General features: G+C 36.5%; 2 protein-coding genes across 4 annotated transcripts in view; one reads left to right on the forward strand and one right to left on the reverse strand.

The window, feature by feature from the left end:
- The window catches only part of LOC117405656 (olfactory receptor 1468-like), a 291,007-nt gene that overhangs the window by 219,878 nt on the left and 55,442 nt on the right, over positions 1 to 15,687 (reverse strand). The gene's annotated exons all lie outside the window — the stretch shown is intronic.
- LOC117973067 (olfactory receptor 6N1-like) lies at positions 7,640 to 11,135 on the forward strand. 2 transcript variants are annotated; one of them, XM_034924064.2, is made up of 3 exons: positions 7,640 to 7,963; positions 8,090 to 8,135; positions 8,331 to 11,135. In XM_034924064.2, exon 3 carries the CDS (start codon positions 9,247 to 9,249, stop codon positions 10,195 to 10,197), a length of 951 nt encoding a protein of 316 aa, XP_034779955.1. In that variant the 5' UTR covers positions 7,640 to 7,963; positions 8,090 to 8,135; positions 8,331 to 9,246; the 3' UTR covers positions 10,198 to 11,135. The 2 variants fall into 2 exon arrangements, with proteins under 2 accessions (XP_034779955.1, XP_034779954.1); XM_034924063.2 differs by having other exon boundaries at positions 7,641 to 7,963; positions 9,228 to 11,135.

Raw genomic sequence — 15,687 nt, forward strand, 5'->3', positions numbered from 1 at the left:
GACTTGGACAACCAGGTTAAGCATTGGCTCAGGTATTTGCCTATTAAAGTCACTGTAAATAAGTTAGAAAACAATAGAGATACAATTCAATATGGCTGTAATAATGGTACAATATAAAAAATCAGGGAAAATGATTCTCACATTAAAAAAAAAAACTTTGGAAACTAGGACAAATTTCTACAGAATAATGTTTAGGGGTCGTCCAAAATTATCTTCAAAAGGAGCAAGCGTACACAACAGCGTCTGTAACAGGCTAAGATAAACCAGCGACGGGACAGTTGCTTAGTACATTATGGCAACAAAAAAAAAACATTTTGATTTAAAAACTGAGTAGTACTGCATGACAGGCAGAATTTTCCAATCTTAGTTTTACAGCCTTCCAAATTTTAGTTTACAGCCTTTTTTTTGTATGGTAGGGTACTGCAGTCTATCAGCCTGTTTAAAGAGATCTCGCTACTTGTTATAATTTGATTTGTACTGTATTTATTTGAATGAATTGTGCCTGTGTTTGCAAACTGGGGGAATAAAGTAAAACAAATCCGCTATTGAACAGTCTTTTCATTTTCATTTAAAGCAGGAGGCTAGAAATCCTAAGTAGAAGGCAGGGGGGTATGGGGGTCCTCCCCCAGCGCGGGTGCAGGTGGCAGCACGCCCACCAAAAATGAATTTTAGGGTTTTGCAGGGGTCTAAAACGGCATATCCTGGGCCTAAATATGTGTCTTAATAGGCACCCACAATTCAAAATAAGTGTATAACTTTGTTCATTTTCTATGATTTTAGGCATCCAGATTTAAGGAGATTTAAAGAGCAAGTAAAAGTTACTTATATGTATCTATGAAAAGTAATTACAAAAAAAAATATTTATATTAGAATTGTAAAACCACAAACTTGTCTTAGCACACAGTACATTTCAAAGTAGGTAAAGTACACATATTTAAGCAAACTGTTTGATTTTGCAATAATTTATTACACAGAAAAAGACAGAACCAGATACCAATGAAACAGAGAAATGATATTTCAGGCACAAAAAGTCACATTACTGTGAATAGATACCAGAATACCAAGTGAGCCAGAAGAGAAAAATGTGAAGCAATTCCTAAATATAAGAAGCAGTATTAATTGGTAGTACATTTGAATAGAGAAAAGGTAAGCCGTAAGCTGTGTTTTGTTTTCTGTTTTTTCATATATTCCATTTTTAGTGGGGTAAGAGTCCCCACTTTAAATCTTCTTCTTCTTCTTCTTCTACCACCGTTTAAGCTAGAAACGCTGTTCAAACTTTAAAGCGTGTAGACCGGTCTGGAATAGTGTGCTTGCATACAACTTTTTGATATCTTTTATGCTTTTTCTCCTTTTTTTGTCCATCCTCTCCAAATCAGCTACTTTGACCACTTTCCCAACAAGATATAATCAAAACAGAAATAACTTTTACCAATCAAGAGGTACAGCTGTTTTAGTAACCACATCAACTAAATTCTCTAACTTTTTATAAACAACTGAAATTTTGACCACTTTCCCAACAAGCTAGACAAAAAGTTAGAGGGTATGACATCTTCCTCTACTCTGCTATTCAAATATGAAATCAAAACAAATAACTTTTACCAATCAAGAGGTACACCTGTTTTAGTAATCGCACCAACTTATTTCAGTAGGCTACTTCCCACTGTTGAATTAACTGTCATAGAACTTTGAGAAATTTCAAATTATAGCACATTCTAAGCATGAGACAATTAAAATCTTCATCTACTTCTCTGCTATTCAAATCTGAAATCAGTTCAAAAATATCTTCTACCAAACAAACGGTACATGTCTGATGAAATGTGTGATCTAACTGCCCCACAATCCAGAGTAATAAGGTTGATATAGTAGTCGATCAAAGTAATCAGACCAATTATTTTACTAAATTTAACTTTGACTGTATGTAACTGTTTTGTTTTAAAAAATAAAACTTTTAAACTTCTTCCACTACCACAAAAATACTTTTAAAGAGCTAAAGCAAGCCCCACAACTTTACGTGTAAAGTTACCATCTAGTTTCTTTTGCATTTTATACAAAAAAAAAAAAAAGAAAAATTTTAAGTTTCTAAAAATATTCATGGAACCAACCTGTCCTTGCATTTATTTGTTGTCTTCCAAGATTCTGAGTATACATACTTTCCCATGACGTTAACTACCGAGTCCGAGAATGCACAAGTGCATTAAGAAGTAAATAAATAATACATTTAAAAAAGTGCTTGCGAGAACTACGATTTCGAACACTGTTGATTTTACATTTTTCAGAAGTTTGTTTCTGTTGCATTTTCTGTAAACATTAATGCGATTTCTACAGTAAGTTGTATTTCTTTCGTTTTCAATGTTTGTTTTTCAATTCTGTTAACTGTTGCTTGATTAACATAAATACAAATAACAATAAATAATATTGGCATTTACTTAAACAACATAGCTTGAAAGTAAGAGTCCAGTACATAAATATCAAGTAGGCCTAATAGATATATGAAATGGAAAAATATGGAAATGACTTATCAAATGGAAAAGAGTAATGTTGAAACGGAAAATCACTTTGGTCTACAAATTACATTTATATACACAAATGTTTTTTTTAATATTTTAAAAGCAGCAATTTATGGGGGGCTGTATTGGATACAGCAGGGGCATCTAACTTTGTTTAAAAGTGGGGGGGTAAAACAGGTAAGCGAAGCGAGGCAAAACATTTTTTTGCCAAGAAGCTGTGGTAATACACATTTTTACTGTTCAATCTTTTTCATGTGCATCATCATAAAATATAGAATATTTACTAACTGAGCATTTATTAAGTACAAACACAAGTAAACCAAATGGCAAAACCAGTCTGTGGCCTATCTGCACAATGCTGTACAGAACCTATAATTCCAACATGCAGCTTATTAAACGGACGTGCGAAACAAACAAACAATAACGTGTACAAAATGTTATAATATGGCTTGTTTATTGATATAGATATATTGGCATATGTATGTCAACAGTTAAAATATTCCTTGCTCGGCTTTGTTTTAAATGTAGTGCTGGATGCTACAGTTTTTCACATTTTCCTATCGGACATTACTGAGCTCAATTAGCACAGCAAAACCAGCTGCTACGAGACTTTCACAAAGTAAACACTCCCTATAGCAGTGCAATGTGGTGCTGATAGGTTGAAACAATAAGAACCCGGCCGCACATGGCAATGCTTAGTGCTGATTGGTTGAAAAACTAAATGCCAGCCCTCACACAGCAATGCTAATTGGTTGAAACAGCTAATTCATGACATTACATGCAGTACAGATCAACCATACACTGCTCATATGTTAACAAGAGTACAGCTGTGTGCTCTGCCGCACTGACAACACTCCCACTTCCCGCCTCCTTAGGCACCAAAATAAATAAATAAATGAAAAAAATTGATGCACCAAGTATGTAAAATGTACCTGCCCCAGACCTAAGAGATTTCAGAATATCATAATGAGCTACATTGGTAAATACGGAGTCATCCTTTTTATCAATCAGCATTTATTCATACATTTACTAGTCATTCAGCTACATAATATACCTAAATGTTTATTATTAAATGAATGTGAGCTTAAATTATCAGTAAATACACACGTTTGTATATGTAACCTTTTTAATATAACCAAGTTGGGTTAATTGAATCCCTGGTCTGATTTAAAAGAGAGATTGTAAGATCCGGTCATTTTGTGTCCAAAACCATTTGACAATACCTACTTTTACTGAACTACCTAAATCCCCGTCCTTACTTGAGATTCTTCTGCCTCATGCTGAGGCACCTGCTCTTCTTCCCTGCTACTGAATTGGGCTGCTTTTTAAGTACTTCAGCAGACCCATTTAGACAGAAATGAATAACATTGGATTGCCTGCTACGCTGGTCTGCAAGCATTATAACTATCTGAAATGTGTTATTGTCATGTCTTTAAGAGGCAGACCTCCACTGATGCTAAGCCTTTTGTTTTTCAGCCTGTGTAAATAACAGCAAACTGAAATAGCTTAAATATATACAGCACACAATGTGAAAGTAGCATGATTCACGATAGCTCAGTCCATGCTGATGCAGCAGTACAGTACTTTTATGACAGCGACTGTCAACAACAGATACACCTGAACAAAAATATACATTTTATATATTTATGAAGCAATTCTGTGCATTTTGCACACTTTTTGAGTACGTGATTAATATATTCCCTTACGAAAATACCCTATAGGTTTCTATGTCCCAATTCTCTATAGGCACCTATAGGCCAAATGTCCCAATTATCTATAAAAACCTATAGATTCAATATAATAGCCTATAGGTCTACTATAGAATTCTATAGAAGTATTCTATAGGTAACTGTAACAGGGCGGGGAGCCCTGTACATGATTGTTTATTTTTGGAACTGGGTTTCCACCTCCGCCCCTGTGTCTCATTTGTGTTATTTTGTATTTGTGTTTTATGATTTATGTATTGATGTATTTATTATATAGGACGAGCGAGGTACCGTTCTTCAGGGTTTTGTTTCTGGCAGAGGCGAGATTAGGCAGCTCGTCCTCTGCCAGTATATAATTAAACCTTGTGTAGAAGGTGGCCATCTCCCGAATTAAGTGATTAATTTGTTGCTAATCAGGAGATGGTCACCTGCATAAAAGACTGCAGCTCTCTGCACTCGCAGTGGGTGTTCGGAGTAGCGAAAGACATGTAAAATAAAAAAAAGAATAAGTCCGATCAGTGAAGGCTACTGTCCAGCCTGATCACAGTATTTTGTGTTTGTTATTTTGTTTTATTTTAAACCTTTATTTTGCTCCTGCATTCTAGCCTGACGTCACCACACAGCTACCCTGTCACAGTAACCTATAGGTTATTTTCATGAGGGTTAACAAACATAAACAAGTGTTTTCCCCAACGAAAGGATAATGACATCATAATTCAGAAGCCTGACAGGGACGTGTATTGTACAAATGCCAGGCAGCGTTTTAAACAAGGCTAAATAAATCTGAAAAAAATGCATTTAAAATGCAAACAAGATTCATTAAATCTTTTGAACAATGCATAATAACTTGTTTATGATAGTAAAATGGACCACCAGTGGATAAATAATTGTAATTTTTATTTCAACATTTTTTGAATAATTTATGGACATAATGTACCGTAAATGTGTACTATTAAATGAATGGGAGTTTAAATTATTAGCAAGTAAACAAGTAAAGTAAAATCAGGCTTATGTGATTTTGAAATGCCATTTGCTAGAGGTACTACTACTTAATCGAAGTTAAAAAATAAAAGATTTTGGTAGGAATTGAACTTGAATTGAACTCTTTCATGGCTCCGTGGCAAGATGAACCTGATAACTTCTTATTTCATTTTTAATAATGGTCTGATACTCTCTCTTCCTTACATTTTTCTAAGAGCTTTTGGTAGTAATAAAACACCTTCATCTCTCTTGTCCACCATTTCCGATATTCCCATAATAAACAACGTTTTTTTTTTTAAATTTGTAATTGTTAGCTAACGCACACAGATCTTGGGTCAAACCAATATGTTAGTGTAGGGGGTTTTGATTGTGAGTGTTTATAAATTTGGCCCATCCTCTAAACACCTTTCAATTTTTAGATTTGATTTTAAACCTTTAAAGACAAAATAAAATATTAAACACAGAATGTGTGTATAATGAACGAAAAAAAGTGGAGGGGCAAAATATATAAATTGCCCCCCTATATTCAAAGTGGGTGGGCATGTGCCTCTTCTGCCCCATGGGTTAGGCGCCTATGGACATTTTTCCATCCAACATTTTAGATCGGTAAAACTTATGCAAATAAGAATATATGCGACAAACACTATGGAAAAGGGTTTAAGTCGACTTTTAAGAAGTTTTTACTCGCATGACACGCTCGCTCGCTAGAGGTGGTTTTATTTTTTGCTCGCTGGCTAGAGGTGGTTTTATTTTTTACTCGCATGACAAGCTCCCTAGAGGTGGTTTTATTTTTTACTCGCATGACACGCTCGCTCACTAGAGGTGGTTTTATTTTTTACACGCATGACAAGCTCACTCGCTAGAGGTGGTTTTATTTTTTCACTCGCAGCTACATTTTATTCGGCACTTGCATGTAAACCGTAACGAGCGTGTTTCTGGTCCTAGCGCCCTTCTTCGTCATTCCAGTGACGTCACATTGTTTAAAGCGCATGCTCTGATGATAAAAACAAGCTGGCAGACGTGGAGCAAATAAGAAACACAATTATTTTTACAATTACTGAACGATTATGATGATATCTCTGCACTTGATTTGTTTAGGTTTTAAGTTCAAAGTTTCGACCCATTCATTTCAATAAAAAAAATAATAAAAATACCCCCCCCCCCCCCCAAAAAAATGGTCTATTTAAAAAATGCTATCCTATATTTTTGTTTACTAAAATCCCAGCAAAAAAAATAAGCTAAGAACACAAGAGCAAGAAACATTTTAGAACTAGGGCAGCTGGCTCTTAAATGTAAAAGAAATTGACCTTTTTATTTTGTTAGACTGTGGTAGAAACTTAATTTCCTAGTGTGTGAATGTTGTTTGAATGTGTATTATGTTATTAAACTGTACTTTTGAAATCATGAATTTGTTTTCTACGAACAAGTAGTCTGCTCCCTGACTATTTTAGGGAATCCTTCTGAATCATATTATACAGTAATTCAAATCATGTTATGAATACTATCCATATATGGACTGTAGCGGGTGTTTCCCCAAATATAAACCAATCAGAAGTATTAGTATTTTATTTTATTTTATCGTGTCACTGCCAAAAATGCGGTGATTTGCATGACAATCACACAAGCAAATCTTATTGAATGCGTCAACTTTTGCTAAAGATATTAATTTAACATAAATTACTCCGTAACCTCAACCCCCCACCCCCCACCCCGACTGCAATTTGTAAATGACAGAATAATAATGTCAGCATTATTTTGTATAATTTGGGATGTACGCAATAATAACACAAACTGAGAAATAATGTCGAAATTTGTTAATTTTTTTTTATTGTTTATTCAAGAATTATTTCCTCCCATTTTAGAAGTGGGCTTTTGATTGGCTGATTTGGCGCCACTCGTCTCCTCACATCTCCACTGGAGCACCACGCAGTGGTTTGAAACCTAGTCTCCTGAAACCAAGTTCCAAGCAACAAAGTGGCTCTGTGTTCCCTCAACTGTGTACTACAGAAACTTGACTGTTAATAAGAATGAAATTAAAAACATATTGAATATTAACATACTTACGTTGTTTTTACTTATTCAATTATTATTTGTTTATTTAGCAGATGCCTTTATCCAAGGCAACTTACAGAGACTAGGGTGTGTGAACTATGCATCCGCTGCAGAGTCACTCACAACATCTGAGCTGGCTAAGCTGGAATTTGAACCAGAGACCTCCTGCTTACATGCCCTTTTCTTTAACCACTGGACCACACAGCCTTCTATTCATAATGACATCACAGAACTCAAAGGTAAAAAGGTATCAAAAAATGTATCCTTTATTATTCATACAAAGTGTTTAAACATTCAACATAATGACTAAAGAGTCTATCCTATATTGTGCCTGTACATGCATGGCATAGACATTACACTAGACTGATTTATCAGTGGTCAGGAGCTCTGTGATGCAAGGCTTGTGCTCAGGTGCCTGTAATCTTTCTTGCTCCTGTTGCCTTGTGCTCTGCAGGGCAGGATTGTGAACATCAAACATTCCCTTCTGGGTCTGAAAGGTCATGTAAACAGAGCCACTGACTTGCTAATAGATCTTGTTTTCAATGGATTATTCATTAAGCTCCTACATCCCCCTGGATGTTTCAGAGGCAGTACCCCCTCCCCCTCCTCCATGAAGGAAGCATATAAAGCTCAGCCCATTTCTTCAGACTCAGAAGTACTGTCCACACAGAACTGCATGCTTCTACCAGCAGCTTCTCCTGAGGATCTCTCTGAGAGGTAATTTGAAAAGGAATGTTTTAATGTATGTGTGCCTTTAATCTCTTGTTATTGTGCTATTGTAAACATGTTATTGGGTCCTGTACCCTGATCCTATGTATTATTATTTGTTTATTTATTTTGCAGGTGCCTTTATCCAACGGTAAAGGACGGTACAGGGTTACAATGCAAGGTCAATATTTAAATATACTATTTAGTGTAATAATAGTGCATCAGCTGTGCATGTTTTTTTTTGTTATATATGTATATATAGTTGTAATACTAGTATTAGTATTGATTAAAATCAAGTATATTCACAAAGTTTAAACTTGTGAGTCATTTAAAGAACGCTAGCTAATCATAGAACTGTTCTAATCTTCTTTAACAGTCTGAAAAAGTGCACCTTTGCTGCAACCCTAAAACATTGCTGCTCTCTGGCCAATGGAGAAGGGATTTCCAGTTGTTATCATCCATGAAACTGGCTTGGGTTTGTTTGTCAGCACGGTTTAAAGGTTGATGTTTTAGCAACAATAGCACAAACAGGGATAATAGTCAATAATACTATAATATTAACTCTTTTTATTGGATTAGAAATATTCTGTATAATACTGCTAAGGTGCTTCAAGCGATAACTACTTTTTTATGTTCTGCTTCCCCACAAATTGTGTGTAGTTTTCCCCAGATTATATGAGTGAGTGCTTAGATTATGGGAGAGCTTGTACAGTTGATGACAGCTCCCAGTGCTGCTTCAGAGAGCAGCAGCAGACTGTCTGTGTAGTTACACAATGACATGAAGGGTTAGGATTTGACAAGATGTGTGTGCCTGCACTTAAATCTACCTTTAGGGAATGTAAACAAGCTTGACAGCCCACAGGGTCTGGTTTCTGATGAAGTTCATTACACAGCTTGGTAAACTATAGGACACATGTTGTAAATAGTGGACTAACACTTCAGCAAAACTGGACTGAAGTTGAGACACAGCTGTTAAAGAGTAATCACTTGCATATTACAGTCTTTATACATGCATTTGGTTTAGGGTTGAATGTCTAACCATTTAAAGATGATATCTCCTTTTAAATGATGCTGGTATGCATCCATACATGTATTCCATTGTAGCAACCATACTTCATCATGTACATTTCAAAATTAGAAAGGGCATGAATTGAAATATTCAGTGCTTGTAGTACACATGTATCCCCCTTTTTAAATAGGAATATAATATTTAGAGTATGTAACTTATTTTAATCTTCCTGCTAACATGTTTTTTTAATGTATTTATTCACAGGTATTTTGAAGAAGCAGCTATGCAGAAAAATAACTCATCCTACGTTACAATGTTTACCCTTTCTGGATTAAATGAATCAAGCACAAATAAATATATATATTTTTCTTTCACTCTCCTGGGTTATCTCTTTATCATTTGTGTTAATTTAACTCTAATTGTAATAATAGCTCTTGAAAAGACACTTCATGAGCCCATGTATTTTTTCCTCTGTAATCTGAGTGCTAATGCACTGTATGGTACTGCTGGTTTCTATCCTAAACTACTGTTTGATTTTCTGTCTGATACGCATGTCATCTCATATTCTGGGTGCCTGCTTCAAAGATTTGTCATCTACAGTTTTTCTGCTTGTGAATTATCAAATTTAACAGTGATGGCATATGATAGGTATGTGGCAATATGCAGGCCCCTGGAGTACCATGCTATCATGTCGCCTTTGACGACTGGTAAATTAATACTGTTTTCTTGGATTTTTCCATTCTGTTGTTTGTGTGTTGGTACTCTATTGACTTTCAGGTTGCCCTTATGTGGCTCCCACATTGAAAAACTATTTTGTGATAACTGGTCAATTGTGAAATTATCTTGTGTAGGGACTACTGTTAACAATGTATATGGATATGTTATATTATGTATATTCATTGCACATTTCCTTTTTATTTTATTTTCCTACATGAAAATACTCAGAGCGTGCCGGGCATCTAGTATAGCAATGAGTAAATGTTTGCAGACCTGTTTGCCACATTTGTTGACCTTGATCAACTACTGTATTGCCATACTTTTTGATTTAATGTACAGTAAATACGGTTCATATGATATGCCACAGGTTTTACACAATATCTTGTCAGTGGAATTTCTGATCGTCCCCCCTGTTTTCAATCCTGTCATTTATGGTTTAAACTTTCAAAAGATCCGGAACAAAGTCACAAGAATGTGCAGCAGAAACAAAGTAATTCACACTGGATCCCAGATGTAGTTGCTGCTATTGTCTTGCATTTGTAAGAAATCAAAACTTTAAATTTATATATTGTTTTCTATAATTAATAATAGAGCACGTTAAATATTTTTCATGAAAGACACACTTGATTGCAATACAAAACGGATAGAATGTTGAGTAGTTTAGCAAGATATGTGCTTAACATACAGGATTATTTCATTTGTTATTGACTCAAGAAATTAACAGAATCAGGTGAGTTAAATGGACCCGATGCACTTTTTCAACCTTATTGTAAAACTCTTTTAAGCCCTTATTTTGTTAATATAAGCTGAAATGCTTATTTATTAAGGGTAGCTTCACATTGTATATAGAAAAATGTATAATCAAACAAGCCAAATGTACTGCATAAGCGTAGCTTCTGATGTGAAGAAAATAATATTTCATAATTTCATGTAATGTATTTTAAACTGAAATAGTTTATATCCTTGTGTGGCGGAGTGTCCCGCCCCTATGTATTATTATTTGTATTTTTGTTTGCGGCGCAGTTAAAAGCACTGCGTCTTTTATTATTTATAATTTAAAACCCCGTGAGGATGCATGACTGATCAGCTACTGATTATTTAACTAGCTGACAGTCATGCATCCTTACCAAACGCGTGCAGACTCTGGCCGAGGGGTAATAAGATAATTAACAACTAGTTAACCCCTCGGCCAGAGTATAAGAACCGGCAGCTGCCCGTGCTGCGGTGTTGAATGTAGAGAGGAGAGTAAGGGAGAGCGGAGAGAGAAAGAGCGCGCGAGGAGAATAATACATAATTAACAATTGCGAAAACGTGCTGGATTAGCCAGCACAACACTTACTTGTTTGTTTGTTTATTCATTTGGACCTTGTGCCTTTTTGTTTTGTGTTTTGTTAAAATCATTTGTTTTGTTTATTAAACACGCTGAGTGCCATTGCATTCAGCTTCACCATCCCATCCACTGTTTTGGTTTCAGTTACTTCCTGGTCCGTGACGTCACCACACCTCACCACTGCGAGCCAGCCTGTCACACCTTGTTAAACACAAGTACATTACATGTGTACGAAGCAAATAGATAAATACATTGTTGGTCTTGTGATTAAAAACAGTAATTCCAGTCAGCCTTTCAAAGCAGATTCATGGACAGGTTAATATGCATGTTTTATCATTTCAGAAACAATAAAGAGATGTATTAAATAAGCTGTAATTCATGACATGATTTATATTTGTATATAATGTTAACACTAATGCACAACCTTGAATATCTTGTTTTTATAACGTGGCTTAAATACAATTGAATACATATTTTATGTTATGTACTGTTGTGACCGGGTCTTACGTCACGTGCGTGGATAGCCGCTGTTCACAACACAGAGAGACAACTGGGGGTGGATTTGAAACGCCGGCATAGGCGCGCAGGATTTATTAATACAAACAGAAAATAAAGTAAAGGTGGTCATGTGATGTTACCAGCCATGGTAACGCACAGAGGACACATACAGCAAGCTGTACAAAAGGCAAAATAAAACACAGTACAAAAACTACAAATAAAAGGTGTCCCAGAGGGCAAGCGTTAGCCTTAAAACGAGGCGTCCCGCTCCAGGAACCGGCTACACTACGTAACCCTCGCTATACATCACATGGGATCACAATCCCCTAACTAACCTACTCATGAGACGGTATTCATACAACGACTCCTGCTGCTTCATACGGCCTTGGCTGGGCATTGCCTTCACAAGCACCGCTTGCAGTCTCAGGGTTGCGTAGCTGTCGTTCCTTCAGAGCAGACCCTCTCCTCCCAAGTATACGCCGCTCCTCTCTGGCATGGCGTTACAGTCGCCCCGAACCATCTCCCGCGGATGCTTCTAAACTGACGGACACTCGGTCAAGACCCGCCCACCTGCTGATTGAGGTCCAGCACAGCCAATCACTTGCTGCCTTCCCCTCAACCAACTCTAGCAGGCAGCAAGTCTCAATCGAGCGCCCGTCTGTAAAACAATAATTCAATTAAACAAATCAACTCCAAAACGAAACACAATAAACCCATTTCTCCATACAACTTATATCCACACTAAATACACACGTGCAGGGCAATCGCCCTGCTACAACTGTATAAATGCATTATAGTATGTATGTGTTTTGTTCATGTATTTGATGTATAAAATGCATTCTTACTACAAAAAATAGGTGTTACATATTGGAAATGGAAATGTTAAAATGTAATGAAGAATATATATATATATATATATATATATATATATATATATTGCACATTTATTTTGTACACAGTACTACTGCTATTCAGATGCTTAAAATCAACCTTAAAACGTAAGCTTCCTAGATGCCACAGCCCTCTGACAAACTTTATTTAGGATATGCCATTGGTAGGGTTACCATATTTGAACTTACAAAAAAGAGGACACTCTGGAGAGGGGGGGTTGGTGTATCTACCAACTCAAGTTGTATTAATATGTGTTATATATATATATATATATACTGTGTACTACACGTCTACACATCTACAAGTGTTATAGCCTCAAAAATCAATGTCATTCAAATTTAAATGTACCTTTTTACATGTGGTGAGTCATTTTCTTCTGTGCTTCCTCCTGATGTGCTCATCAAGTAGCCATAAAAGAAAGTCTTTGCCTGAAATGTGATCCCTTTCAGTGTCTATTTATTTAAAAAAAAGTGTAATGGCCTAAAAAAAAAACAACGAATTTAAATGTCTTTTTACATCCACCAGTCCTTTTTCAGTCCTCTTCCTCCTGATGTGCCCATGCATACTTCTCTGTAGATCGCATCTTTCTCAGCAGTGGTTGATTGCTCATCAAGTAGGCATGAAAGTCTTTGCAAGACGTTTGTCTGAAATTGTACTGTACAAGTAGAATCCCTTTCAGCGACTCAACAGTCAAGTGGTTCCTTTCCTTTGTCCACTGGCTTTGCATTGTGAGAGGGGACAGCAAAGAAGAACTGAACAATCTTTAACAGTTCTGAGTGACATTCAATATTTTTGGACTTCTCAAAATATTTGGTCCACTTTTGGTGTGCTAGCAAATTACTGAACTCTTCATCACTGTTGCAACTTTCCGTGAATTTCTTCAGATTGCTGAACTGATCAAAACACTTCACGTCATCAATTGACACCCCCTTCTCTGCCAGGTATAAGACACAAGATTCCACATCATTCCAATTAGGTGTCTCACTCAGGGCAAGCCACATGAAACAAGAGAATTCTTCCAGGGGTGTCATCCACCTCTCCAAATATTCTAAGCATGTGCTGTACAGACATTGTACTTCAGCACAGAATTTGTCACACTCTCCATCAAGTCCCTCCTTGCGCTTTTGTGCCAGTAGTCCCTTAACTTTCAGGGACATGAAGTTGTGGGTCTTACGTTCAAGAAGGATGGTGTGAACTGAGTTCAAGCTTTTCAGCACTTCCACGACAGAGTTGTTTTCCCTTTCAATTTCTTGAATGTGTGATTGGAATACAGTCATGAGTGAGTGCATGTGCCAGAGGTAAATCTCACTGAACTGATGTTCGAAAAATGTCTTAATCACCGTGGGTAGTTTGTCCTGTGACAGAAAGAACGACTTCAAGGCTGGAAACATCTGTAGCAGCCTTGTAATGCCTGGGAATAAGGACAGCCATCGTGTCTTGCTGTGAGAAAGCAGCTTTCTGTATTCGATATCAACAAACTCACAGTACTCTTTCAGATGCTCAGTTCGGACAGTATAGATATGAATGTATTGGTAAATTTTAAAAATAATGTTCTCAATGTCAACAACCAGTGTGTCTGCCCCATGATGGACACAATTGTTCAAAATGTGTGCTAGGCAACCCACACCGATTAAAGTCCTCTTCTGCAACAAATTATTTGTTTGCAAACACGTTCTTTCCTTCTTCATCACGCCGGAGTCCTCCGAAATTTGTATTACAGTTGTCCCCCGTAAACGCAATACACTTCTCAAACAAACCGTTCTTTTCCAGAGTTTCATTGACGTATTGCGCAATGGTATCGGCAGTCTCATTAGGTGTGTTCTGGACCTCGATTAATTTTGACTGCAAACCGCTGTTCTTCCAGTCAAAATACTGAATTATTACTGGGAATATTTTCACTGAACCGTGATTGCTTCCATCTGTAGCAATTCCACAGTAAGCTATGTAATTTTCTTCAAACGCTTTTAGAGCAGTGTCAACAGAATGCGGTGCAAGCACATAGTTAACAATCGCTTCTGTCTTGGTTCGAGCACTTGAACATTTTCAGGCTATCTCAGAATCAGGGAATGTCTTCTTCAACAAGACAGAAGTGCAATCCATTGACTTGAAACTATTGTGATGCTTAACAGTGTGAAATGCTAGAGCACCCTCAGCTGCAGTAACAGCATCCTCTGATTTGCTGCCTGGTTTTACAAAATAATCTGTTAATTTTGCTGATGAGCTCTCTCCTCGAACTGCCTTCTTATGCTTCTCAGAATCCACATGAGATTGTAAATCAATAGCACCTTTATTTGCCACAGAGACGTAAGTACCAGCTCTACATACCAAGCACTCGGCTTCCCATTCTACTCGACCACTTCGAAAACACCGACATTTTGTTTTTAATTCTTTAGTCAATTTACACTTTTGTTTTGGCATTGTGTTCGGTGGTAGATGTCTTCATTTAAATAAAAGTGTTTATGGCTACAAAAAAAAAGGTTTGATTTCAAAATGAAACTGAGTAGTACTGCAATGACAGGTAAAATTTTCCAATCTACTATTATTATTTTTAGTTTACAGAGCCTTTTTTGTATGGTAGGGTACTGCAGTCTATCAGCTGTTTAAAGAAGTCTCGCTGCTTGTTATAAATTGATTTGTATTGTATTTATTTGAATGAATTGCGCCTGTGTTTGCAAACTGGGGGAATAAAGTAAAACAAATAAAAACACCATCTTCCGCTATTGAACAGTCTTTTCATTTTCATTTAAAGCAGGAGGCTAGAAATCCTAAGTAGAAGGCAGGGGGGTATGGGGGTCCTCCCCCAGCGCGGGTGCAGGTGGCAGCACCCCCACCAAAAATGAATTTTAGGGTTTTGCATGGGTCTAAAACGGCATATCCTGGGCCTAAATATGTGCCTTAATAGGCGCCCACAATTCAAAACAAGTGTATAACTTTGTTCATTTTCTATGATTTTAGGCATCCAGATTTACAGGGATTTATAGAGCAAGTAAATGTTACTTATATGTATCTATGAAAAGTAATTACAAAAAAAAATATTTATATTAGAATTGTAAAACCACAAACTTGTCTTAGCACACAGTACAGTTCAAAGTAGGTGAAGTCCACATATTTAAGCAAACTGTTTTTGCAATAATTTATTACACAGAAAAAAGTGGCGAAAGACAGAACCAGACATCAATGAAAGAGAGAAATGATATTTCAGGCACAAAAACAAACAGTCACATTACTGTGTATAGATACCACAATACCAAGTGAGCCAGAAGAGAAAAATGTGAAGCAATTCCTAAA

This window comes from Acipenser ruthenus, chromosome 9 (genome assembly GCF_902713425.1).
Source record: "Acipenser ruthenus chromosome 9, fAciRut3.2 maternal haplotype, whole genome shotgun sequence".
NCBI lineage: Eukaryota > Metazoa > Chordata > Actinopteri > Acipenseriformes > Acipenseridae > Acipenser > Acipenser ruthenus.

Excerpts from the sequence above, each read along its gene's own strand:
- LOC117973067 (XM_034924064.2), top strand. The coding sequence starts at position 9,247 with ATGCAGAAAAATAACTCATCCTACGTTACAATGTTTACCCTTTCTGGA.